Raw genomic sequence first — 22,383 nt, forward strand, 5'->3', positions numbered from 1 at the left:
TTGCTCCCGGGCTCCCCCAGCACACCCAGCCCTGCACACAGCATCCTTCACACACGCTTCTCTGCATCTCTTTCAAAGAGTTTATTAGAAGTCAATATTTACATCTATTGCAAATGGTTAATAGGCAACACGGGACTGAGAGCTCCCCATGGATGGGGAAGGATAGCCAGGGCCAACTGCTCACCACCACACCCCTCCCTGAAAGCACAGGGCAGCTTCCCAGCTCCCTGGCAGCTGGATGGGTGCCCCCCTTTCCCCTCTCAGGATAACCCACAACAGGCTCCTCCTCTGCTAGAGATAAGAGCTTCCCGCTCCCCTGATAACAAGAGGGATGGATGGGAAAAGGGCTGCAAGAGAAGTGAGGCAACTGTTCATGCTGCTGGGTCAAAGAGCACTCTCCTCACCTTCAGGTCACACAGCAGACAGTGCTGTCCCTAAGGGAAGGTCAGAGGAATGCCATTCTGGATTGTGATCTCAGGATCTCAACCTATGGTGGGAAGGGGTAAAACTGAGCACCTTTTTGCTGTTTTGTCTTCCCCCAGAAGCCTGACCAGCATAAAAGAGAGAGGAGAGGATCAGAAAGGGAATTTCTTGAGGAATGCTGCCAATGCATAGCACATAGAGCATTCCTCAACCCGCTGATAATTACGAGATGCAGTGCAGCTAAGGTAGGAATCAGCAATAATCCATCCCTTCCTTACAGCTCCAGAAGCAAAAATCCCGATGGAAGCATCCAGTTCTGGCCTTCGAGACCACCCCTCTGCAGTTCATTCCTAAATCACAGGATGAACCAGTACGGCAGATAGGGGGTTGGACCTTGGCTGGCTTGCATTCCTGCCTTTGCTCTGGAGCCAGTAAGGCAACAGCAGAGCTCTAGTTAACCTCTCCTCCTCCTATACAGGCTCTCACTCAGACAGCAGAACCTAAAGTTAACAGTGCATCCCCTGGGCTTTGAACCCACAGATGGCAGGAAGGGATGTGCCCAGCAGCACGCAGCTCCAAAGGAGGCAGTGCCCACTTATGCTATCCTTGTAGGACTACTCGGTTCAGGAGCAGAGTGTGAAGGGTAAGTGCAGATGGCAGTAGCTATACATTTCTATTTGTGTTGAAGGCAACCTCTTAACCCTTAACGGAAGAGAGGAGGATGCCCGTGGTCCACGTTTCTCTGGACGGCAGCTCACAGTCCCCTGGGGATCAGGCACACATGGTACAGAAAGCTCCAGACCTCTCTGCAGGGGTGACAGTGACCTACAACGCCCAGTATTTCTCCCAGCAGCAGTGGAGGTTTCTCAGTTATGGCTTTCTTTTCTTTTTTTTTTTTTTTTTTTTTTTTTCTTTAAGATAGAGAAAGAGGTTAGGGATGCTTAACCGAGTGCTTACTAACAAGTACACCTCCTTCCTGCATCCTCTGCTCAGAAACACCAAACTTTGCCTCTTCTATCAGCAACACCGCTGGCTTTCAGCTCTGTTACCAGAGCTGTGGGACAGCCACAAGCTCCTGGGCTGGAGCTGCTATGCCAGGAGGCGTATCACACCATTATCTGAGCCCAGCAGGAGGTGGCATTTCATGGGCAGCACTGCCAGGCTGGTCAGAGTACCCCGGAAATTCTCTGAGCTCAGCTTGGTTGTGCTGACAGGCAGGGCTGAAGACTCCAGCATGGAGTAGACACCAATCTTGTTGGCCACGGTGCCAGTCACCACTTCATTGCCGTAGAGGTCAAAAGCATGGATGGGTTCAGATGCAGATTTGTAGTGGTGCAGTGGTTTCTGCTCCAGTTCCTTCCAGACAGTCATGGAATGATCTGAAGAGGAGCTGATTAGCACGTTGCCCTCTGCAGCCTGTGGGAGAAGGAGAGACACTGAATCAACATTCTTGCAGTAAAAACCCCTAAGCTCACCCTGGAAATGAGATGAGCAGGTAGCTGCCTATAGTCTAGCAGTCCCAATGCAACCCCCTAAGACAACCCCAGCCATTTCCAAGCAGCTGTCAGTACTGAACAGTATTAACAAGGCATGCAGGTGGGCACCACAAGCTACAGGACTCTGGTTGCTGTCAACCTCCACCAGCACTATTCAAAGCGTTCAAGAGATGGGCTGCAGCTTTTCTCACCAAGCTGCTGATACTCCTCTGATTCATCATCTGTTATTACCGCAGTAAATAGAGACTACTGCATGGTATCCCTCTCTATTAAGCCACCTGCCATGTTATTTTCCTTCTCATGGACAAGGAACCGGGGAGCTGAGCAGAAAACACTGCTGAAGACAGAAGCCTGGCATGCTTATTAGCAGAGCTAGTGAGAGAGTAAACAACCCACCCCGATGAACTTTGTTTAAACTGCTTTGGGTCGAGGACACGAGCCCAAACCGCTGCTCCCTGAGTGGGTAAATATGGACAAGAGTTACTCATTAGAGTGATGCTCCCATCAGGGAGTTGACAGCCCCGAGGAGAAAGCCTCCACCAGGACACATGGCTACTCCCTGCCCATGCTGCAGACCCTCAGATGCTTGGGAGGGCTATCTCTGTCCAGCACAGGTTGTGCCAAGAGTATCTGCTCATAAAATGAGCTGCAGGGCAGGAGAGCCTGAGCAGACACTTGAGGACACAGCAAAGGATGGAGGAAAGCCCTGAGGTCCACGAGATGGACTGATAAGCTCAGCCAAGCAGCACGTGTCAGAAGGATCAGCAAGGCCCAGGAAGCAGCCCCTCACCCCAATCCCTGCTGAACCACCCACCTTGATCTGCAGGATGTCTCCCTCGTGGGCAGGCCACCCGCGCATGATGAGTCCTGTCCTGGTGTCCAGCAGCACAATGAAACCAGAAGAGAAGCCAGCCATAACACTGCGCCCGTTAGGGCTGACAGCCAAGCAGCGGATCAGCCCAGCATTCACCCCGCTGGCCAAGCGAAACTCATGCTGCAAGAAAACAGAGAATCCAGCTACTAACAGGCTGAAATCTGGGGATCCAGCACTTATGAGACAAAAGACTCTGAGGCACAGATGGCTTTCATGGAGTCATCACATCTGGCTTTGGACCAGCCACAATTGCATTATTAAGCCATGGGGGAGCCTGAAGGAATGTGGCTTGCAAAACAGCCTCCATACCTGTAATCCTGGCTTCCTGTGGTCAATGAAACGCAGCACAGAGTCTGCACTGGCTACAGAAATGCTGTGATAAGGAGGTGGCATGGTGGTCACAGCTGTGATGGGGGCTTTGCTGTCTAACTCATCAAAAGTCCGGATAAGTTTGCCTGTGAATACATGACAAAGATGATAGATCTGTTAATGTATGGAGAAGCTGCATGGCAGATCTCCAGTCCCTATGGTGGAGAGCCATCAGAATTAAGGCTCCCCTGTCTACAAGGACAGGACCAGTTCATTCCAGGCTGCCCTTGCCCTTTCCCTTCTTACCTGTGAACTGGTCCCAGATGTGCACAGTCCCATCACAGCTCACTACATGCTGCGATGCCTCCAGCTGGCTCACGTAGAAAACAGACTTCTTGTGTTCAGAGTAGGTGAACCGTGGTGGCACCTCGCTGGTACCATCCCCATAGTTGTACAAGGGCCAAAGGCGGACAGTTTTATCCTTGCTGCCACTAAGAAAGAAGTCCTCACTGCTGAGTGGTGCCACACACTTGATGGCCCCTGAATGCCCTGAGAAACTCTGCAGCTTGATCTGGTGGAAGTGGAAGCGAGGGTCATGCTGGCTCACCCCAATCTCATACTGCCAATACGCCAGCCAGTTCCCACACAGCATGTGGGTGCTGCGAGGAAGGTCGTGCTTCAGGGTGTTTTCCTCACTGGATAAGCTGGGATTGAAGCCATCAGTGCCAGCACTGAGGTGAAGCAAGCCCAGACCCTCACGCTGTGTGTCCATGGGAACTTGGATACGGTTCCCTACCAGCACACTCCCAAAAGTACCAGATTGACTGTCCTCCTGGGGGCTGGAGAATGCTTCGGTCCCTCGTGTATCTTGGTCTGAGCCTGCCATGCCCGGTGCTTGCTCTAGGCCAACCACCTGCAGGTTCTTTGGGTTCACATTCTCCAAGTAGAGACTGGCCAACTTCTCAACCAGCGAGTGGTTGGGCACAACCGTCTGAATAACATCACCTGAAAAAGAGATAAAATAGCTCCTAGGGGAGGAATCTCCTCACCATCATCTCCTACTACTCACAACAGAACAATGGTCAGCACATGGCCGTTGAACACAACTTCCCACCAAGCCAGCCACACTCTGTTCCCAGCCAAAGCAGCCTGAAGCCCCAACTCCACAAGCAGACCAAACCACCATGCAGAAGCTGTGGGCTTCCCCAACCAACTTACATGCTTTGACTTCCCAAGTTCAGGTCAAGCATGAGTGCACAGAACAAGGAGCTCTAAGAAAGAAGGTAGCCAAGCCATACCTAGCAAGCAAGAGAAGGGGATGTAGGTGATGTAGGCCATCTCAGGGTTAAACACCTTCTGTAACTCCATCAGCACTGCTGGATCCAGAGCCAGAAGCTTCCCTTCCATGAGGGGCACCTCCATCACCGGCACCTCGCAGCCGCTCAGCGACTCCGCTGTCAATCCCTGGTCAGGAGACAACAGGAATATTTCCAAGATCAGATGCTCAAACCACATCATTACACAAGCACAGCCTGGGCTGGGCATTGCTGACACCAGTGCTGGTGTATGCAGCAGGTATGCCCACCACGTTCCTGTGTCTGTGTGCTGGGATGTGGCAGGAGCACCCTGTGCATATCACTGACCTGGTCCTGCAGCTCCTGCAGCAGTGAGAATGCTCCGAAGAAGTTTCTCACTGTGTCACTCAAATGCTGCTGCACCATCTCCTGCCCGATCCGCAGGCAGATCAAAGCAATTAGGCTGATTGTCTTAACGCACAGGACAACACGGGCCTGGGCACCACTGGGGAAACTGAAGAGGACATCCATTACCAGCTGTCCTACACACATCCCCTTTTCCCTCCTCTGCCTCCTGCTTTATGTTTTCTGGCATTATCAAAAGGCCTTGAGCAGCACAGGCTCTACAGATGAACTGTATTCCAGAGCAAGGACACACTCATCTGGGTACAACCAAACAGATAGTCGACTTGTGCAAACCTGGGCTGAAGACACAGCCAACTGCAGCACTCACCCGACAGACAGGGAGGTGAGGAAGCCCAGCACCGGGAGCAGCACCTCCTGGCTGATCTTGGGGAGAATATCCATGAGTGTGGTGTCTGACAGACACACCACGATCTTCTGTGTCAGCGTCACAGCAGCCAGCAGCCCTGCCTCCTTACGGCTGTTCAGCCGGCCGCCGCCGGACCCACCGCCAGATGCAACCTGCAGAACAAGTTCCAGGATCACCTGAGCTCGGCTGCAAAACCCAGCATGGAGGTGGCAGTGGGAGAGGAACCCAAAGAGCAACTCGAGGCTTGAACTCAAAGGATGAGCCTGAACCGATGGATGGAGGAGCCTGGAGAGAGCTGAACGTGACACCTCCGAATTATATGAGGGGGGAATCACCCTGCAGGCTGCTCCTGCAGTTGGGAAACTCATAGAGGAGATGGACAATCCTGGACCAGCCCAGAGCACCTCCAGCCTGGACAACACAGGAACAGAGCAAACTTATGACACATGAGCACCTCGCTGCAAGAATGAATGTCTTCATCGTGTGCTACGGTAACCCTGATGCACTGACTGCTGAGGAACAGCCCCTGCATGAAATATCCAAGGCAAAGTCTGGACAGACCTGCCAACCTCTGGAAATCCAGTTGCTAAGAACTCTGTGAGACAGGAGCACATCCTTTTTATTGGCTGAGAACCTTCCACTGCTGGTTACAACCATGCCCAACAGTTCACGGTATCAGCAGCAAGACCAGAAGATTTATCTACGTTGTCCTCTTTCCTAATTCCTCAACAAACCCAACACCCAAGGAAAGAGTGCCAGCAACAAAAGCCACAAACCATTCCCCATTTCCTCTCCATTTCTTGTACACCTGCCATCTTCCAGCTCATCACAGAGGCTCTTCCCCTTGCAAAATATCCACTCTGCCAAATGCTCCAAGAAGGACTGACTTGAGCCTATCTGTGATCCTCCAGCTTCATTGCTTTCGCATCAGGTTGCCAAATGCTATTCACAAGAGCATTAACCCCCCACCACCCCCAAGCAACAGCAAAGCAGAACAGCTGTAGCTCTGATTGCAACTGGGTGGAGAGCAATTCTGCTGAGAAAAAATATGGGATTTCTCCCCCAGCCCATCAAAAATCTCCTCTTCCACACTGGAAAAACTGATAGTGCTTTTTTTCTTCTCTTTAAAGAACAGCTGTGGCCTTTTTCCTTCTAAGGTTTAAATGATCAAAAAAGCTATTGAAGTTTTGAGGGCTTTATAGACCCCAATAAAATGAGCATCAGCAACCAAAGCGTTCACAACCACTAAAAAGGAACAAGACAAAAAGAAAACACCCCACGCCTGTTTAAAGCATTCCCAAAGAAAAAAAACAACCTTTTTTTTTAATGAAAAATGGGTTTGTTTTTCAACCAGCTGCATTACACACATTTTCTTCTCGCTCTTCAGCAAAGAATTTCAAGCTGAAAAAAACTGTAAACTTTGCCAGTATTTTTTTTTTCTAATACAGTTGAAAACCTGCCTTTAACCTCTCCCAGCCCGTCCCATCTACCCACATCTAACCCTGCTTGCTCCAGCAATCCCTCTGCAGCCTGAGCTGCTCTGACTGCCCACCAGCCCACCCCCACGCCAGCTGCCCTGCAAAGCATGATTCTCCTCCAGAGTCACATCTGCCAGCAGGCACAGAAAGAGGAGATGAGCTAATACTAACCAGGTAGCTGATGTAGGGCAAGTACTGGTAGGTGAGGACGGGCTCTCCATACAGGTATGCCATGTGCAGAAGACAAGCCAGCACTGGCTTGGACACCTGATCTCCCAGCACTGGCCGCTTTTGATAGATGTTTCCTGTGCTCAGGGGACCGTTCTCATCGCTGCTGGGTACAAACTGCTGCCTGGTGGGGCCTGCAAGGAGGCAACAGTGAGAACTGAAGCAGCAACCAGGAGGAACCCAGCACAACCACCCCAGGATCAGACATTACCGACATAGCAGGACGTGAGCAGACGGAGCAGGTTCCTGGCGATGAAACGGGATGTGACAGTGGGGCCCAGCTTGGCTGAGAGCCACCTCACCATCTTACAGGCTGTGTCTGCAAAACAAAAACAGTTGCAAGGACAACAGCCTGGCACAGTGCAGATTAGCTGCTGCCCGCTGCTTCCCAGACCCTGCCTGCCCTGCAGGCAGCTCCCTGGGTCTCTGCTTTGTTGGCAAATTGGAGAGGGCTGTGCTCTCACCCAACAGCAGCCCTGCAGCCATGCAAAGTCCCCACACTTTAGTGAGGATTGGACCTTTTATGCTGGTTTCACTGCTGTCCCTACGATGGGACTGTAGACACCCCTAAACCTGGATCCACTTCTTCCCTTCTCCCAGTCCTATTTGCCACACCCAGCAGAAAAGCAAAACACTTGCAGGGCCTTACCCAGGAGTATTGTCTGCTCTTTGTCATCCGAGTGATCTGGCAGTTCCTCTCCCTCTCCATCCTCTGGCTCACTGCCGTCATCAGCCAGTGTGACGTCCACGGAGGTGCCAGCATCCACTGAGACACCAACATCCACAGCTCCCACCAGCTCTGCCTCAACCGCAGTGTCATCGTGCTCCTCTTCATCACGCTCCTCTTCCTCCTCCTCCGAATCCTCGCTCTGTTTCAGGTCCTGGCTGCTGTCCACCGACTTCAGGCTGCTCTTGTCCTTCTGAGAGTCCTCATCTGCAGGTCTGTCCTCTCCCAGCGACACCTCGCTAGCGCTGCTTTTATCACTCAGCCGCCCCAGGCTGAGCGACTCCTGCTCCTGGGGCTGCAGGGACTCCCCGACGTAGAGACCACTTTGGAAGTCCTCGCTCTCGGGCAGGTAGGCTTGGTCATGGAAGCTGACCCCAGAGGTATAGTCAAGGAGGTCAAGAGCAGTGGAGCTGTGCTCTACATCCATTTTGATCTCCTCCCCAAACACGCACGACATGGGGCTGCCCCCTCCGCTTTCATCATCTTCAGCCGCACCGAGGAGGGATTTGCTCTCCTCCCTCGAGCTCTCGATGCCAACGAGAATCTGCAGGATGTGTGGCAACAGGTTCAGGATGAAGGACTGCAGCCCCAGGCGCACGATGAGCTGGGCCACAAAGCAGTCTGTGTACAGGTAGAACCGGCCGTGTCGGGAGCAGGGGGTCTCATAGGCTCCAATCAATGGCTTCAAGAGGTATTTGTTGGCATTCTTTGGGCCTAAGGATTTAGCTATAGGTTCAAAAAGATACCATGCTGCATAGACAGCGGTATTCTCCTCAGACATCAGAGATAATATGAAGGGCAGAAGAATCTCCAAGCCTTCAGGAGTGATTTCAGAAAGAATCCCTTCCAGCTGCTGCCACAGTTGGAAAACAAGCTCCCGGCCCTGACCTTCATCTTCTATCTTCTTTGCCTGATAAGTGAAAATGAATTTGTGCAAAGCTGGGAAGTACGTGGGGAAGGGGATGATAGAACTGAAGGGACTGAGGAGCTGCATGGGACAAGGTGGGGGGAGGCCCTGAGAAATGGGTTTGTATTCAAACAGCTGTACAGTGTCCTTGCCCAACCTGGTCTTTAGGAGCTTCTCCACTGGCTCGTTGAGCTGCAGCAGGAGGTGCAACACGTGCTGCAATGGGGCTGGGATCTCCTTGGGGTGGTAGCGACACAGGTTACGCACCATCAGGAACCGCTCCAGCAGGGATGCGTCAGGCTTTGAAGGACGGATCCTTGGTGCAAATATTATCTCAGCAATCAGAATGCCCAAAGCTTGCATATCCCTCTGGAAGAGGTCAGACAGACCCAGCAGTGGCTCTTCCCCAGGCTGCTCCATCAGCTGCATATCGCTGCTCAAGCCTTTAACCAGGAAATTGTCCAGTTTCTCCAGTTCTTCCAAGGCCTGGAGCGGATTGAAGCCTTCAGGAAGCGTGATCTTCATGTCATCCCTGTCTGTCTGATCTGCAACGCCTGCCTTGCTCCGACGGAGGGGTCGAACACCTGAGGCTTTACCTTCAGTGGGATAAGCAGGGAGGGTGGAGGGCTGTGCTGAAGAGCTGCTGGGCTGATCAGGAGCTCTGCTACTCACAGAAATGGAATCCAGCGCTTCCGTGCCTTGCTCTAAATCATCTTCACCAGCGATGGGTTTCTCCCCAGACCAAGTGGTTTCAGTAGGAGTAGCCTCCAGGACCAGCCCATTAACTGCATCAGTCACGGGGCACTGGATGTCCTCCAAAATCACAGTCTCTTTGATATTCTGGAGGAGAGGCCGAGCAATGGCCGGAGCTTCAGCAGGAGTGTAGGCAGGTCCCACCATGCGCCTGGGATGTGGCTGGTCAAAGAGCTGCACGACCCCATAGGTCGTCAGATGCGTGTGGTTGTCTACCAGATGGAGGCAGACATTCTTCTCCTTGACAGCATCCTTCCCCTGCAGCTTGTACCCAAAAGTGAGATCAATCCAATGGTGAAGGTCCTGAGACACTTCCCGACTCTCGAGCAACATGCGGTGGACTTCAATGAACTCCTCATAGGAGCTGCACCACGACGGCACGTCCAGGTCAGGCATGTCGGGATGGATGGATCTGAAGATGGATGGGTCCGTATAGAACTCTGGGATGCACTCATCTGGGGTCCAGCTCTGCATGCGTTCCATGCTGGCTGGATACTCGTTGGGTTCCCACTGGGACCTCACATGGCAACACAGCACTGACTTGGGTGTCCTGCGAGCTGTGTACACATAGTAGGTGATATCTGAAAGGACGTCAGAGATGTGGTGGGGGACATGGAGCTGCTCCCCACTTGACCCACCAGCAACAAACGCTTGCTTGGTCATCTCATAGGTGAAGTCCAGTTGCTTGTCTCCCTTATTGAGACGAAATTTGGATTTCCTTAGGTCCCTGAACTTGCCATTTTTGGTTGTGAAGTCCACCACCCATGGAAGAACCGGGTGATAATTGGGGTCTCCCATTCTCCTCCCAGCCAAACTGTTCAAACGCATAAGGTAGTCAAAGTTACTGACCCGGCCATGCACCCACTGCAGCACCAGGTCCCGCAGCTCCTGCTGGCAGGTGGAGCATCTCGCCACATCTCCTCGCATCCCAGCAATGCTTTGCTCATTCACTCGTTCCAGGTTGGCTTCTCCATTTGTTTCCTCCTTCCTGGGACTTTCATACTCCCTCAAGCTGACCCGGAGCTGGCTGCAGAGTTTCTCATCCACAGCCACATCACGAAGGGAGAATGCCCCGCAAGCCAGCCCTGCCTGGTGACAAGCCCTCATGGCCTGCAGCACGTGAAAGAGCAGAAAGAGGATTTTGGCATGGCTGTTGGTGAGCTTTGCTGGGCTGAAAGTCAAAATATCGTGCAGGCAATACTGAACATAGGGATAGATAACATAGAGCATCTCAGCAGACTCCAGCAGAGCTTCTGCCTGCAGCACATTGGGGCAAGAGGAGGGTACAGAGGAAACCCCCTTGGCAGGGGAAGCGCTAGGCACACTCCTGCCCACCTGTAGGATGGGACAGCCGTATGCTTTCTGCAGGGCAGCTCGGAGAGCATCCAACACCGGCACAGCGGGTGGTGCGTGAGCGTGCCGGTAGGGCCGCACATAGAGGCAGTGAGCCCGGCCCCACAGGTTGCGGTAGTTCTGGGATGCAACCCGTTGCATGAAGCCATGCAAGGTCTCAGCATTGCTGCCCCGTGAGTCCGCAGCAGGAGGGACACGGAGGGGCCGCATCAGCCGATCCTTGCGCAGCCCGTGGATCTCCACCCGGGTCCATCCTGCCGGCAGCTTCTGCACGGAGCGCTGTAGGAATGTCTTCACCTCCACCTCGCTCAGCCCCTCTGGACGTGGGCAGTGGGTGGGCAGAGCCCGGCGCTCCCGGAGGTTGGATAACCATTTGTGTGGGACCAGAGCTGTGACGTGGGTGCCGTCAGAGGCAGCTGCCAACTGCAAACGGTCGATGCTCAGGTCCTTCTCCACGCTGCACAGGAGAGCATCCATACTGGATCCTGAAGGGGGGAAACCCATAAAAGACACAGGGGTTGGGGGGGGGGGGGGGGGGAGGGGGGTAAGTGGAGAATTGCAGCACTGACTCCATAAAACCCCAAATTTCACTCTGGAGGGGGATATTCCTATTCAACCCAAACACTGCACTGTGAGATGGGGGTCAGGAGAGGATGGGGTCATTACAGGGCTTTGGCAGCACTAATAGTGATGGATGGGGCTGGCAGGGGAGGCTCAGATGGAGATGAGGAGTGCACCATAAGACTGTAGCAGCATTAGGGCGGTGGGCCTATGTTGGGGAGCGTTGGGGGGGCTCTCGCTGCCCTCCTGCCCGTTATAATTGGCCCAAAGCACCGCACATGGGGGATGTATGTGGGTGACAGAGCCCCCAGGGGAAAGAGCCCACTTGGAGCTGCGGCCTCACCCCAGCCCCGTGCACACAGACCCCCCGGACCCCATCCACATCCCGGGGCTCCACCACCACAACGTGGAATCCCGGCCCGTTACCTGGCAGCGGCCCCGCGGCCATGTTGGTCAGGTGACGGCAGTCACATGGAGCCACCACGGCACCATGTGCCCGCCCGTTCCCCCCAGCTCTCCCCGTACCGGGCTCCGCTCGGCTCAGCCGCCCCAGGGGCAGCCCCGGGGCCGGGCTCCCTCCAGCGGCCGAGCAGCCCCCGCTGTGTGTGCGGGGCGGCGGGGCCCGGACATGGGCAGAGCGGCTGATCACGGTGACGTCACGGCTGTCAGCTGCAGCGGGGAGACGCGCCGGCGGGCAGCGGCCTTAAAGGGGGCACGTAGGGTGGACCCCACCGGCGGCAGGTGAGTGGGGGCGGCCTGAGCCCCCTGCCTTGAGCACCGCCGCGGGGCTGGTTCCAGGTGAGGGTTCTGCTTGAACCCGACCTTAATCCTCCCCGCTGTCCCGGTGACGTTCCGGTTATTGGGGCTGTTAAAGGGGCACCCGACAGCCGGTACCGACCCCCAGTTTTCCCCGCGCTGCCCCTTTAAGGCCACACGGGAGGATCCCGCCGCATGTCGCGCGTGGGAGTCACGTGGGCGGGACGTGGAAGCAGCTCATTGGCTCCCCGCCCCCCGCTATTGCGATCAGCTGTTACTGGGGCGAAGGGCAGCAAACTGCCTTAAAGGGGCCGCGCACACCGCCCGCCCCGCCCCCAACTAAGTGCGGGCGCGGCCCCTTTAAGGAAGTTGCCCAGTCATCGCGCGGCGCTGCCAACCGCCGGGGTCAGGCGGGTTCCCGAAGCCCCGCCCCCTGTGCGCTCCTATTGGTTCACGAGCCGTGAGCTTACTTCTGATTGGCCGGCGACTTGGAACCAACTTCTCGGAATCGCGGCCCTTAAAGGCGCAGGCGGCGCCGCCCCGAGTGACAGCGGGCGGCACAACGTCAGTTCCGCTCCGTGCCGGGGTCGGGCCCTTTAAGAGCCCCCCCCACCCGCCGCCGCCTCCCGGCCCTATGGAAAATGCCAACTCACAGCACGCGGTGCATGCCGGGAGCGCCGCGCCGCACTACACCTCCCAGCATGCCTCGCGGGGTGGGCGGGGCTGCGCGTCTATTCTCAATCTTTATTGGTTGAACTTCGAGTTGAGCTCGTTGTTTATTGGTAGAGAGAGCTGTGGGGGCGGGAGCGGAATGGAGGGCGGTGATTGGTTAAGGGCGGGGCCGGTGGGTGGCTGCGTCATGAGTCCGCCAGCTGATCCCGCACGGAGCCGCCGGGTCGGAACCGGGACCGGGTCGGTACCGGGCTGGGCTGTACAGGTGGGTCCGGCAGCACCGCGGGCAGCACCGTGTGCAGGCAGGGCCTGGTCAGCGCTGTGTGCCCCCTGCTCCCCGTTTGAAAGGTCACCTTAGGCTGGGTTGGGGGTTCGGTTCGGTTCGGTGTCGGGCCCATCTCGGTGTCGGTTTGGGGTCCGGGTGGGGCTGAGGTCGGAGCCGCCCATTGGCGGGTGGTGGGCGAACCCCGGGGTGACCTTCAGTGCGAATGTGAGCCGGGACTGCGGGGAGCGAGGGGGTAAAAGGAGGAACAGGGGGCGAGAAGGGCACGGGGTGACCGTGCTGGGGGTTATTCGTTACACGGGGTCACCGTGTTGGTGTTGGGGGGGGGTGGAGCTGCTCTGCCCGCCGGTATCGCCGTTACCGGGGCGTTAAAGCAGAGCGGGCCACCCGCTGTGCTGCTCTGGGGTTTGAGGACGGGGCCAACCCCGCTGAGCCCCGTCCTGGCGCTGCGAGTCTCCTCCCGTTACCGGCACAGCTCCCTTTTCCTCCTCCTCCATCTCCCCCCCCCCGGTGCCGGCGGGGCCCCTCCCGGGTGCTGATTCACGGCCCAGCGGGGGTGGAGCAGGGCCGGGACCGGCGCTGGAATCCGGACCAGATGGACCCGGCACGCCAGGAATGTGCGGCATCCCCCCACCGCCCCGCCGCCCCCAACCGGGACACCCCGACCCTACGGGGGATCCCCGGGATGGATTTGGGGGTAGGACGATGCTGGGGGTCGTTCCCCGTTTGCTGCCCCTCGTTTAAGCTTTGCTCGTCCCCTAAATTGAGGTTGGCTGCTTTTAGGGGATTCCCGCAGCTCGGCCTTTATTGCTTCAGACAAAAGTGAGGAATAAAAAGGGATTTTCCCCATATGGAAGAGGGAAGAATTGGGACCCGACCCACCCACGGGGTGACTCCAAAGGTCCCCACGTTCCTCCTTTGGCACCGGATCCCTCCCTTGGCTCAGTGCTGTTGGCCCCCGGCCCGGTGGGACCCAGCCAGCGCTGGTGCTGGAGGTGAGAGCATGGGGAACGCTGCACCCACCCCAGCAGCCCTGCAGAGCCCCAGCTCTATAGCAGCTCTCTGGGCTCCTTATCTCGTGTTTTCCAACAGGAACGGCCTTGGTTCCCAGTGTGGTAAAGGGGAATGTTCTGTAACACCTGGCTATGGGGAGGGAGGGGAGGGATGGAGCTACCCCCACGTTCCCTGGGATGCTGTTCCAAAGGGATGGCAGCCCTGGTTTCAGAGGTCCCTGTGGGGTAGGGGGGATATTTGATGCAGGCAATGCTGTGTGCTGGCTTTGATGTGTTGTTTCCTCTTCAGCTGCTGCCCCTCTGCCTGCTCCTGGCTGCCCGGCAGCAGTTCTTCAGTGGCAAGCTTTATGTCCTTCTCTAGTAGCTAAAGCTGCCAGTTGAAGAACTGTTGAATGTAGCCACGCTCGTCTCTGCGACGTCAGATATCAGCTGCAGCCCTGAGCCATTGGGATGAGTGAGCCAACAGCAGCCATGGATGCACCCCGAGGGAGCTGAGGATGAGCCCGACGGGGATGAGGAGCCTCCAGGCAAAGCCAGAGCTGTAAAACAAGGAATGGGGTCCCACCCCGTTGTGGGGTGGTGTTGAATCGGGACAACCAGAGACATTAAACTTTGTGTTTTCCTCAACCACTCATTCGTTGCCTGTGGGGTGGGAGGGTGGTGGTGACTTTGGACTGTGGGGGTGGTAGGGAGGGGGGTCAATGGGCAGAGGGTTGTTGTATTTTGAGTCCGTCTCGGTCACAGCAGGGCTGACCTGTGCTGTTATAGGGATTGGAGCTGCAATGAGCTGGGTGGTGGGATGGAGCTGCTGACTCAGGGCCGAGTCATGCACAGCTCAGGGAATGGCTGCTCTGTGCTGGGGCAGTGCCAGGGCTCCAGGTATGCTGGGTGTGCTGTGCCCTCCCTGCTTATGGTGGCACTGGGGAGAGGGGGGTTGGATAAAGCCTTCTGGGATCCAAAGTAATGGGGTAAAACACCTGTGTGTGGACACAGCAAGGACAGCTGGAGCCCCATGCTGGGGCTGCACAGTTCTGCTTCGATCTCCCTGTCTGGATGTGGGGCTGCTGCTGGATTTCTGCACCCGGTGATGTGCTGAGAGCAGCTCGGTGTCCCTTAACTGGCAGAAATGGGGCAGATCTGTTGCACAGCATCCTTCGTTCTGGTAAGAACTTGGTGTGTATCTGCTGATGGCTGCAGAAAGTGGAGTTTTTTGGGGGGTTGCTGCTGCCAACTGCAGGGAATGGGGCTACTGAGCATCCCTGGACCGGCTCCTGCTCAGTGTGGGAGCACTGTGCTCTCCCAGCCCAGCTGCAGAACTGCGAGTTCCTAAAGAACCAGAGGAAAACGAGGGGCACAAAGCAGCTGCAGTGAGTGCATGGGGTGGGAGGAGGGGCAGCTCCCGGGCATGGCAGTGCCAGAGCTGTCAGTGTGTGCTATGGAGAAGCTGTGTGCTCCTTGCACTGAGTTCCACTCAACACATGAGGAGTGCTTAGGGTTGCTGCCTCCTCCTATTATTTCGATATGCTTCATCTGGGTAAGTTGGGGTGGTTTTAGGGTTGAGAATCACCCTGCACAGCAGCACTGAGCCCACAGAGCTCAGGGGTTTCATTCCAACTTCACATGTTTGAAGGTGCTGGGGTGTAAATTGGAGTGTTATACACAAAAATGGTGCAATGTTACCTCACCTGCTGAGCAAACAGACTCAGCTCTGCACTGAGCGTAAAGGCAGAGGGATTGAGGCTGACACAGTGTCCCTATGGGAACTTGCCTGACACTCAGAGCTTACCCTTCCTCCTGCAGTGCCATGTGACCGGTGAGTAAGTGCATTGCTTCCTGTAGAACACACAGCCTTGCTGCTGCCTCCTTGCAAAACCCTGCAACTCTTTCCTCCAGCGCTGAGCCTGCATTTCCTGCAGCATCCGCCCTCCTCCTCCTTGAAGCAGCAGCCTTGGGGATGCCACGCTGTGCAGCTGAGCTGTGGTTGCTGTGGATTGAGAATCAGTCACTGCAGCAGCTAATGCAATATTCACGAAGGCTGTAGCAATGCCAGCAGGTGCTGCTTGCTCAAAGGTCGGCTCGCAGCCTTCTGTCCTTAGGGGTGAGTTCTTTGGCATCAGTTCTTGCACACGGACTGTCTCGTTCTCAGCTGTGAGAGCAGTTTGCCTCACTCAGAGTTCCCCTCGCTGGGAAAATGTGCTTCTGCAAAGCAAGAAGGTCAGCGTGACCGGGACGTGCTGAATGAACATTCCCTGCCAGCACTGAGCTGGAGGCGGTGGATTGGGAACTGTGTGGTCTCCCCTTACCCAGCCCAGCCCTGTTTAGAAGGTAGGGAAGCAGGGTAAGCACAGCTCTGTTTTTCCCCAGAGTGTAAAGAGCAGCCACAAAATGCACGTGTTGAATTCAGCTTTGCTTTCACTTTATTTCTCTTGCACCAAGTCGAGCTTTAACTTCTGGTTGATGCTGTGCCCCTCGTGGTAGTGTGCTAACAAAGCTTAGCTTGCTGTCACAAGGGTACATCGTTGATATCATAGGCCCTGCAAATAAGAGGGGTGTTTGGGAACTGCAGGAGCTCAGTGCTGTGCTGCTGGGCTCTGTTTGCAGGGGGAAGGCATCGCCCTCCTGCTCGGGGTATCACTTACTCTGCTTCTTCTTTAGAGATTCTTTTCCCCAAGTATAAAACTTCTGCAATCAGAGACACTGTGGGGTCACAGTTTAGGCTGGCAGCTGCTGTCACGAAGCCATCTCTGGAAGAGAAACAGAAGGATGCAGAGCTCCTTGGTGCATGTAACACAGCATAGCAGCATCCTCCTGTGAACAATGGGCAGGGCAGAGGGAATGGGAACGTGTTCCAGGCTCCCTGCATTGCTGCCCCATTGTGGTTATGCTGTAGTGCATCTCCTCTCACTTGAGGTAGAAGATGAGGAACTTCTGTTGCTCCAAGCTGCCCTTCAGAACAGTGTCTGTGTAGCCCTTCCCGCAGCCTGCAGAAGATGATCGTGGGGTCAGGGAGCTCTGGTACAGTAGAACCACCCACCCCACCTCAATGCCACATTGAGTGCAGGAAAAAGGAGAGGGGATGTGACTCTGGCATGGGGCTGGGGGCAGGCAGAGAGGCCCTGGCCAAGCAGAGCTGACCCAGAGGAACAAGACTGCACGTGGTCCCAAGTTTCTCCCTGCTTTGGAAAGGGACAATTGTGCCCTTTTCTTCTCTCTCTGTCCCATCCTACCTGCATAGTGGATGCTTCTGCCAAGCATCGTGGTCCAGAAGAAGGGGACAGTGTGCAACTCCTTCTGCTTCTTCAACATGTTAAAGGCAGCGATGGAACCTGTGGCAATGGAATGGTTTTGATTCCCTGAGGTCCTCAGATGGATGCTGAGTGTCTGAGTGGAGCTGGGAAGTGCTGCCTCACCATGGGCCTCGGCCACTTGTTGGTGATGGATGCTGGAGTGTTCCCCATTGAGCAGCGCAACGGGAAAGGAAACCACATCCCCCGCAGCAAAGACGTTTGGGATGTTGGTTTGCATGTGCTAATGGGACAAAAAGCCATTAATGCAGCAATGAAAGGGAAAGGATTCAGAATGAGCCGTGGGTTACTCAGCTGGTACATACCAGGTCCACCAGGATGGCACCACTGTTGTCTTTGGCGATGGAGGTACCCTTCAGAAATGCAGAGTTGGGGGTCACCCCTGCAAGGAAAGGAGTGAAGACAGATGCAGCAAGGCTCTGTAAAGGCAGGGGGTAACTTTGGCCCTGCAGGAAACATGGCCTTGGTACCTGCTCGGCCTGCCTGGACCAGGGCAGCTTCCAGCAGCGACCAGCAGTTGGGCTGGTGCTGAGCTAACCCAGCGACAATAAAACCAGGACCCAGAACAAAGGCGTGCTCTGATAACAGAGCAGTGACCTACAGAGCTCAGCAAGCGTGCCAAAGTCACATCAAGACCATAAGTCATTTCTTTCCTCCCGCCTATTGCTCGTAAGCCCCTCAGCTTGGTGGGACCAAAAGGAAGGGCTGGGTAATGGCAATGGACTCAGATGCTCTCCCCATTTCCAGAGCTGCCTCCCTCTCCAGCTGGTTTCACTTTACCTATTCCCACCACCACCACGTCTGCAGGTAGTTTTTCTCCATTGGCAAGAATGGCTTCTGTGACCTGGGGAAGAAGCAAGGATCAGTAACAAAGGGCTAAACGTTCTGTCCTCATTCCCGTAGCCTCTCTGCTGCCTTGTTCTTTGCTCTCTGTTTTCTTTCTCAGGCTGAGATGACCTTGTCCAGCTGACATGGGAATATAAGAGAAAATCAAGGAAGGCAGCATGCTGTTGCCCTCTGAGCTGTGTTCTGTGCAAGGAAACATGAGGGTCTAGATGTGGGAGGAGATAGTCTAGACATAGGCACTGGGATACACCTCAATTTGAGGGGGGTGTCCCCTAAAAATAGAAGTTCAGAGACCTCAGTGGCATGACTGACCTTTCCATCCTTCCCTTTCAGCTCGTGGAGTTCTTTTTTCATGTAAAACTTCACTCCTTTACTTTGTAGCATCTGAAAAAGGAAGAGGAAGCTGCTCTGAGTGTTCAGTAGGAAATTCCAGGCTCTTAAAAACAGCAGCATCCAGCCAGAACCCAGGCAGACAGCTGAGCTGCTGCTCCGTGCTGCAGGGAGGTTTCATTTGCAGGGTGAATGGGGAGCCTGCCACTGCTCTGCCATCTCAGTTAGGACCAGCATGAGATGGGGCTTGGGGATGGAATTGAGCTAGGAAACATAATTTGTGCATGAGGGAAGTTGGGGCTTTACATGTGAGCTCTGAGCAAGGTGGGCAGGCACTACCAGGCTGCAGTTCCTGGCTGGTGGTGGATAGCAGGGTTGTTTGCACTGGGTTTTCCTAACCTTTAAGACAAAGCCTCCAATCTGAGGACCCAGAGTTTTCTGGAAAGGGAACTCCTCTTTGTCCACCACTGAGATGGCAGCAGCCTTGTCTGAGAGGAAAGCAGCTGCCTCCATTCCTGCAAGTGAATGGCATGTCCCAGGTAAGTCTGCTGCAAGTAGGAACCTGCACCCTCCTCCTGGGGAATCTTTACCCCTTCCAGACAAGAACAAATCTGATGGATTGCCAATGCTTAACTGCTTTTCTGTGCATTTATGGGCTGTTAGATTTCACTTTGTTCTCGTGCACTATGGACTCAGATATTAGGAAATACAAAGAGCAGCTTCTGACTGCATAGCTCCCTTCTGTACCTTTACCCCCTTGCTTTCCCAGAGCTTCTGGTTAGCCCAGCTCTTCTGATGGACCTCACAAGGCACATTTTCCTCTGCCCTGGTCCAGGAACTGTATATGGCTCAAAGCTATTGCCTATCAAGGGAAAAGTTGTGCTATTTAACTCATAAAGCCCCAGGTACAGGACTCTGCTGTATGACCAAGATAGTCAGCAAATGACTCCCTTTCCTGAGGACCCCTAATTAATAAGCTCACACAGCAGATGTGCATTTCAAGGCCCACTTTTTCAAGACCTAATAGCCCCTCCAGCATGGTACCTATGAACGAAGCTCCTACAATCACCAGGTTCTTCCCAGATGCCAGCTCTAAGACCTTGCTCGAATCCTCTGGGGTTTGAAGATGACACACGTTCTGCAGGTCTGCACCTGGGACTTTGAGGAAGCTGGAGCTGAGAGAGAGAGAATCCAGGTATGGCTCATGATTGTAAATAAAACTGGGAGGATAAGAAGGGAGCACACAACCCCATGCAGCCTCTTGGTCATTTGATCCCATCGTTTTCTATCATCTCCTACTCCCTCCATTCCCCACAAATGATCTGTTTTGTCCCATCAGAAAAGCTGCATGTGGCAAATGCTTTGTGCACTCACTGTCCACCTGTTGCAATGAGCAGCTGGTTGTACTTCTGAGAGGATCCATCCATGAAGCGGACCTTCTGCTTCTGGAAATCCACTGACACTGCCTGCAGGAGAGAGGGGGTGAAGATCAAGGAGGCACTTTTCTGGTCTTTTTCTGTCCTGCCACATCAATTCCCTCCCCATGGCAGGAACAGAACCATCCATTGGGGTCTGATCTCAGCTGCTTTTGCACCTCTTTCTCTGTCCAGAGCTCTATGCCATGAGCACACAGGAACTCAGGTTTCCTCAGGTAGATGTCCTCAGCTTTTAAGTTCATTTCCTGGAAACAAAGCAGGAGTATGAAATAGAGCAGTTCTTACAGTCAGCAGTGCTCTTGCAGATTACTGGGAAGTAAGTCTGCGTGAGAGGTAAATCCTTCACCACCATATCACAACTAAATGCACCGTTCCATCCCCATCACTTCCCTGCCCCTCCTCAGACATAAACTCAACCTCTAGTGGGAAGAACTCAGCCAGAGCTGCTAATGGTGTACTCTGATGAAAGGCATTTCAGGAGGAGGTGAGACATTAGCTGGAAATTACACCCATTTTTCTTGCCCGATAGCTGCCTTGCCAGAATGGATCACCTGATCACTCAGCCTGTTTCTAAGTGTGGGCTGTGCCCCTAATTCACACACAGTACCCAGGCACAGTCCTTCCTCACAGGCAAACCTTGCTCAGTTTGGACTTGTCATATGGAGCATGTTTCTCTTTGGTGGCCATGATGATCCTGCCAGTAAAGCCCTCTTGGCGAAGCGTCTCTGCACAGGCCAGGGCAGCCACACCTATGAGAGATGCTCATCTCAACCCTGTTATGCATCACTACAGAGTGGGAGGAAGAAGATGAGTCCTCTTTAGGGATGAGAGCAGCAGATCACAGTGTCTGTGGTGAGGATGTGGTGCAGACCACTTCACTGACCTCCCCCCAGGAGAAGCATCGTGTTCCGGTTGAGAAGGCATCGTTTGCTCATGTCCTTCACTCTCAGGCTGCTTTCAAGGTCCTAGAAGAAAGTGAGACATAATGGAATTGTACCCAGCCCAATGGTGCTTACTGGCAGCAGGTATGGTCAGTACCTTCTTTTTGGCTGTAACAAACACCTTTCCATCTTCCACTGTGACCTGGGAGGGGGGAAAGAAGAGTATATTTATGCACTGGGAGCTCTCATGGGAAAGTCTGTTTGAATGGTGGCTGAAGAGCTTGTGTAGGAGTCTGGGGGTCCTGGTAACAATGAGCTGTCTGGAAATTTGGGGTCTGGTTGGAAAAGGATCTAGGATGCAAAGGTGGGAAACCATAGGGAGATAATGGATAATGGAGCCCAGCTCTAAGGATGGAGAGTTGGCTTTGATAGGGGGTAAAGGACCAGATATCACCTTAAAGCAAGGCAGGCTGTCTAGAGAAGGGTACTCTTCAATATCTCCAGTTCTGATGTTGAAGCAGGACCCATGCCAGGGGCAGCGCAGCCTGTGCCCTCTCAAGACCCCTGCAATAGAAACCCCATAAATAGAGCTTCCTCCCCCCAACATGGCTTCTCCCCACTGCCCCCCACAAGCTCTACCTTTGCTGAGCGGTGCACCATAGTGTGGGCACCTACTGCCCAGGGCACTGAACTCCATCTTGTTCCTCACCAGCAGTACTGGGTAGCCAGCCACCATCACCTCACAGAGCCTGGGGCACAGCAGGGAGGAAGGATCAGCCCCCCACAGCCATGGCGGTGCTCCCTCCACCAAGAAGATGGTGGCAGCCAACATGGCGGCAGCCAACATGGCGGCTGTCACCATGGCAACGCCGGCCTTGCGGCCTGCACAGCTCATGGCAGTGGGCCCTCCATGGGCTACTCACTCTCCATCCCCAACGTCGTCCTCCTTGCAGACCTCTGCAGTGATGGTATCATTGCAATCCATGTTGATGGGCACAGCAGGGAGGTCGGCCTCAGTCCTTGTGGTTTCCTCTGAGATCCCACCCCAAAATATGCAGCCACTGCAGCTCAGAGGGTTCCACACTCAGCTGAAGTAAAAAGGCTACAATCAGCAGAAAGCACACATTTTCTCCATTTTATTTGTTATTATTAGTGTTTTTTTGTCTCCAAACCCCAAATCCATCCATTTATCTATTCTTTCTCTGACTTCACCCAGGTTTCATTTGCATATGGCAACCCATTAAACCAGGGTTGGACAGTGAGTAAGCAAGGAAGGCTTACAGCAATGGTGTCAGGAATCAATAAAATGATTTAAAATTGTTTATGGCCACCTTGTCAGGGCAAGATGCCATCAACGAGGCCTGCAGCCACCCTGCACTGAGGTCTGAGCCTCCAAAATCCCACCTGTGCTGGTGATGGGGTGGTATTGGGGTAAGTAGAGAAGGAATTAAGATCATAAACATAATGAAAAGCATGAATCCCTGCCTGAAGCAGACAAAAAAGGAGCAACAAGTCTTGGTTCTTGCTTTAGCACTTGGCTGTTTGTCTGGAGATTTCCCCCTCTGTTTTGGGGTTTAAAAACAGAGATAGAAAGGCTGCTGCTTGCTCCCCAAGGGCAAGAGGATGGCAGATAGAAACAACTTCACCACCAGCCCCAAAACCTCAGGAAATTCCCCCATCACCAC

General features: G+C 54.3%; 3 protein-coding genes across 34 annotated transcripts in view; 1 reads left to right on the top strand and 2 right to left on the bottom strand.

Moving 5' to 3' along the window:
* Nucleotides 1-66: 66 nt before the first annotated feature.
* Nucleotides 67-12,558, bottom strand: WDR81 (WD repeat domain 81). Of its 5 annotated transcripts, none has more exons than XR_014936516.1 (11): nucleotides 11,603-11,735; nucleotides 7,525-11,100; nucleotides 7,087-7,194; nucleotides 6,819-7,009; nucleotides 5,131-5,321; nucleotides 4,746-4,911; nucleotides 4,456-4,566; nucleotides 3,409-4,107; nucleotides 3,103-3,248; nucleotides 2,734-2,913; nucleotides 67-1,839 (listed from the first exon to the last, which is right to left on the bottom strand). XR_014936516.1 is itself a non-coding variant. In XM_015880643.3 (11 exons), the coding sequence occupies exons 2-11, from the start codon at nucleotides 11,090-11,092 to the stop codon at nucleotides 1,513-1,515; spliced, it is 5,742 nt and encodes a 1,913-aa protein (XP_015736129.2). In that variant the 5' UTR covers nucleotides 11,093-11,100; nucleotides 12,403-12,558; the 3' UTR covers nucleotides 67-1,512. The 5 variants fall into 5 exon arrangements, 3 of the variants coding, with proteins under 3 accessions (XP_015736129.2, XP_015736128.2, XP_085378301.1); XM_015880643.3 differs by lacking the exon at nucleotides 11,603-11,735 and adding an exon at nucleotides 12,403-12,558 and having other exon boundaries at nucleotides 4,401-4,566; XM_015880642.3 differs by having other exon boundaries at nucleotides 4,401-4,566.
* TLCD2 (TLC domain containing 2) overlaps nucleotides 11,151-22,383 on the top strand; it is a 19,131-nt gene continuing 7,898 nt past the window's right edge. For 6 of the 25 annotated variants that reach the window (XR_014936538.1, XM_085522242.1, XM_085522241.1 and 3 more), the window contains exons 1-2: nucleotides 12,779-12,869; nucleotides 14,190-20,842. Coding sequence is in view for 1 of the 25 variants with exons in the window: in XM_085522263.1 (XP_085378389.1) it covers nucleotides 11,466-11,917; nucleotides 14,190-14,268 (531 nt within the window). In the remaining 24 variants the exon portion in view is untranslated. Of the gene's footprint in view, nucleotides 11,918-12,778; nucleotides 12,870-13,362; nucleotides 13,585-13,670; nucleotides 13,883-14,189; nucleotides 22,130-22,383 lie in introns of those variants that run through there. The other 19 variants (XM_085522252.1, XM_085522256.1, XM_085522259.1 and 16 more) reach the window with 19 other exon arrangements.
* On the bottom strand, nucleotides 16,295-21,698 carry LOC107322698 (apoptosis-inducing factor 3-like). Of its 4 annotated transcripts, XM_032448461.2 has the most exons (18): nucleotides 21,622-21,698; nucleotides 21,338-21,447; nucleotides 21,153-21,262; nucleotides 20,856-20,900; nucleotides 20,701-20,782; nucleotides 20,454-20,566; nucleotides 19,976-20,062; nucleotides 19,756-19,847; nucleotides 19,426-19,556; nucleotides 18,781-18,896; nucleotides 18,364-18,435; nucleotides 17,986-18,049; nucleotides 17,511-17,587; nucleotides 17,311-17,428; nucleotides 17,128-17,226; nucleotides 16,806-16,881; nucleotides 16,540-16,644; nucleotides 16,295-16,434 (listed from the first exon to the last, which is right to left on the bottom strand). In XM_032448461.2, the coding sequence occupies exons 1-18, from the start codon at nucleotides 21,681-21,683 to the stop codon at nucleotides 16,404-16,406; spliced, it is 1,590 nt and encodes a 529-aa protein (XP_032304352.2). In that variant the 5' UTR covers nucleotides 21,684-21,698; the 3' UTR covers nucleotides 16,295-16,403. The 4 variants fall into 4 exon arrangements, with proteins under 4 accessions (XP_032304352.2, XP_085378334.1, XP_085378332.1 ...); XM_085522208.1 differs by lacking the exon at nucleotides 21,622-21,698 and having other exon boundaries at nucleotides 16,806-17,226; nucleotides 21,338-21,427; XM_085522206.1 differs by lacking the exon at nucleotides 21,622-21,698 and having other exon boundaries at nucleotides 16,806-17,428; nucleotides 21,338-21,427.

Source organism: Coturnix japonica, chromosome 22, assembly GCF_054131305.1.
Source record: "Coturnix japonica strain WE chromosome 22, WE-NBRP24, whole genome shotgun sequence".
Lineage (NCBI taxonomy): Eukaryota > Metazoa > Chordata > Aves > Galliformes > Phasianidae > Coturnix > Coturnix japonica.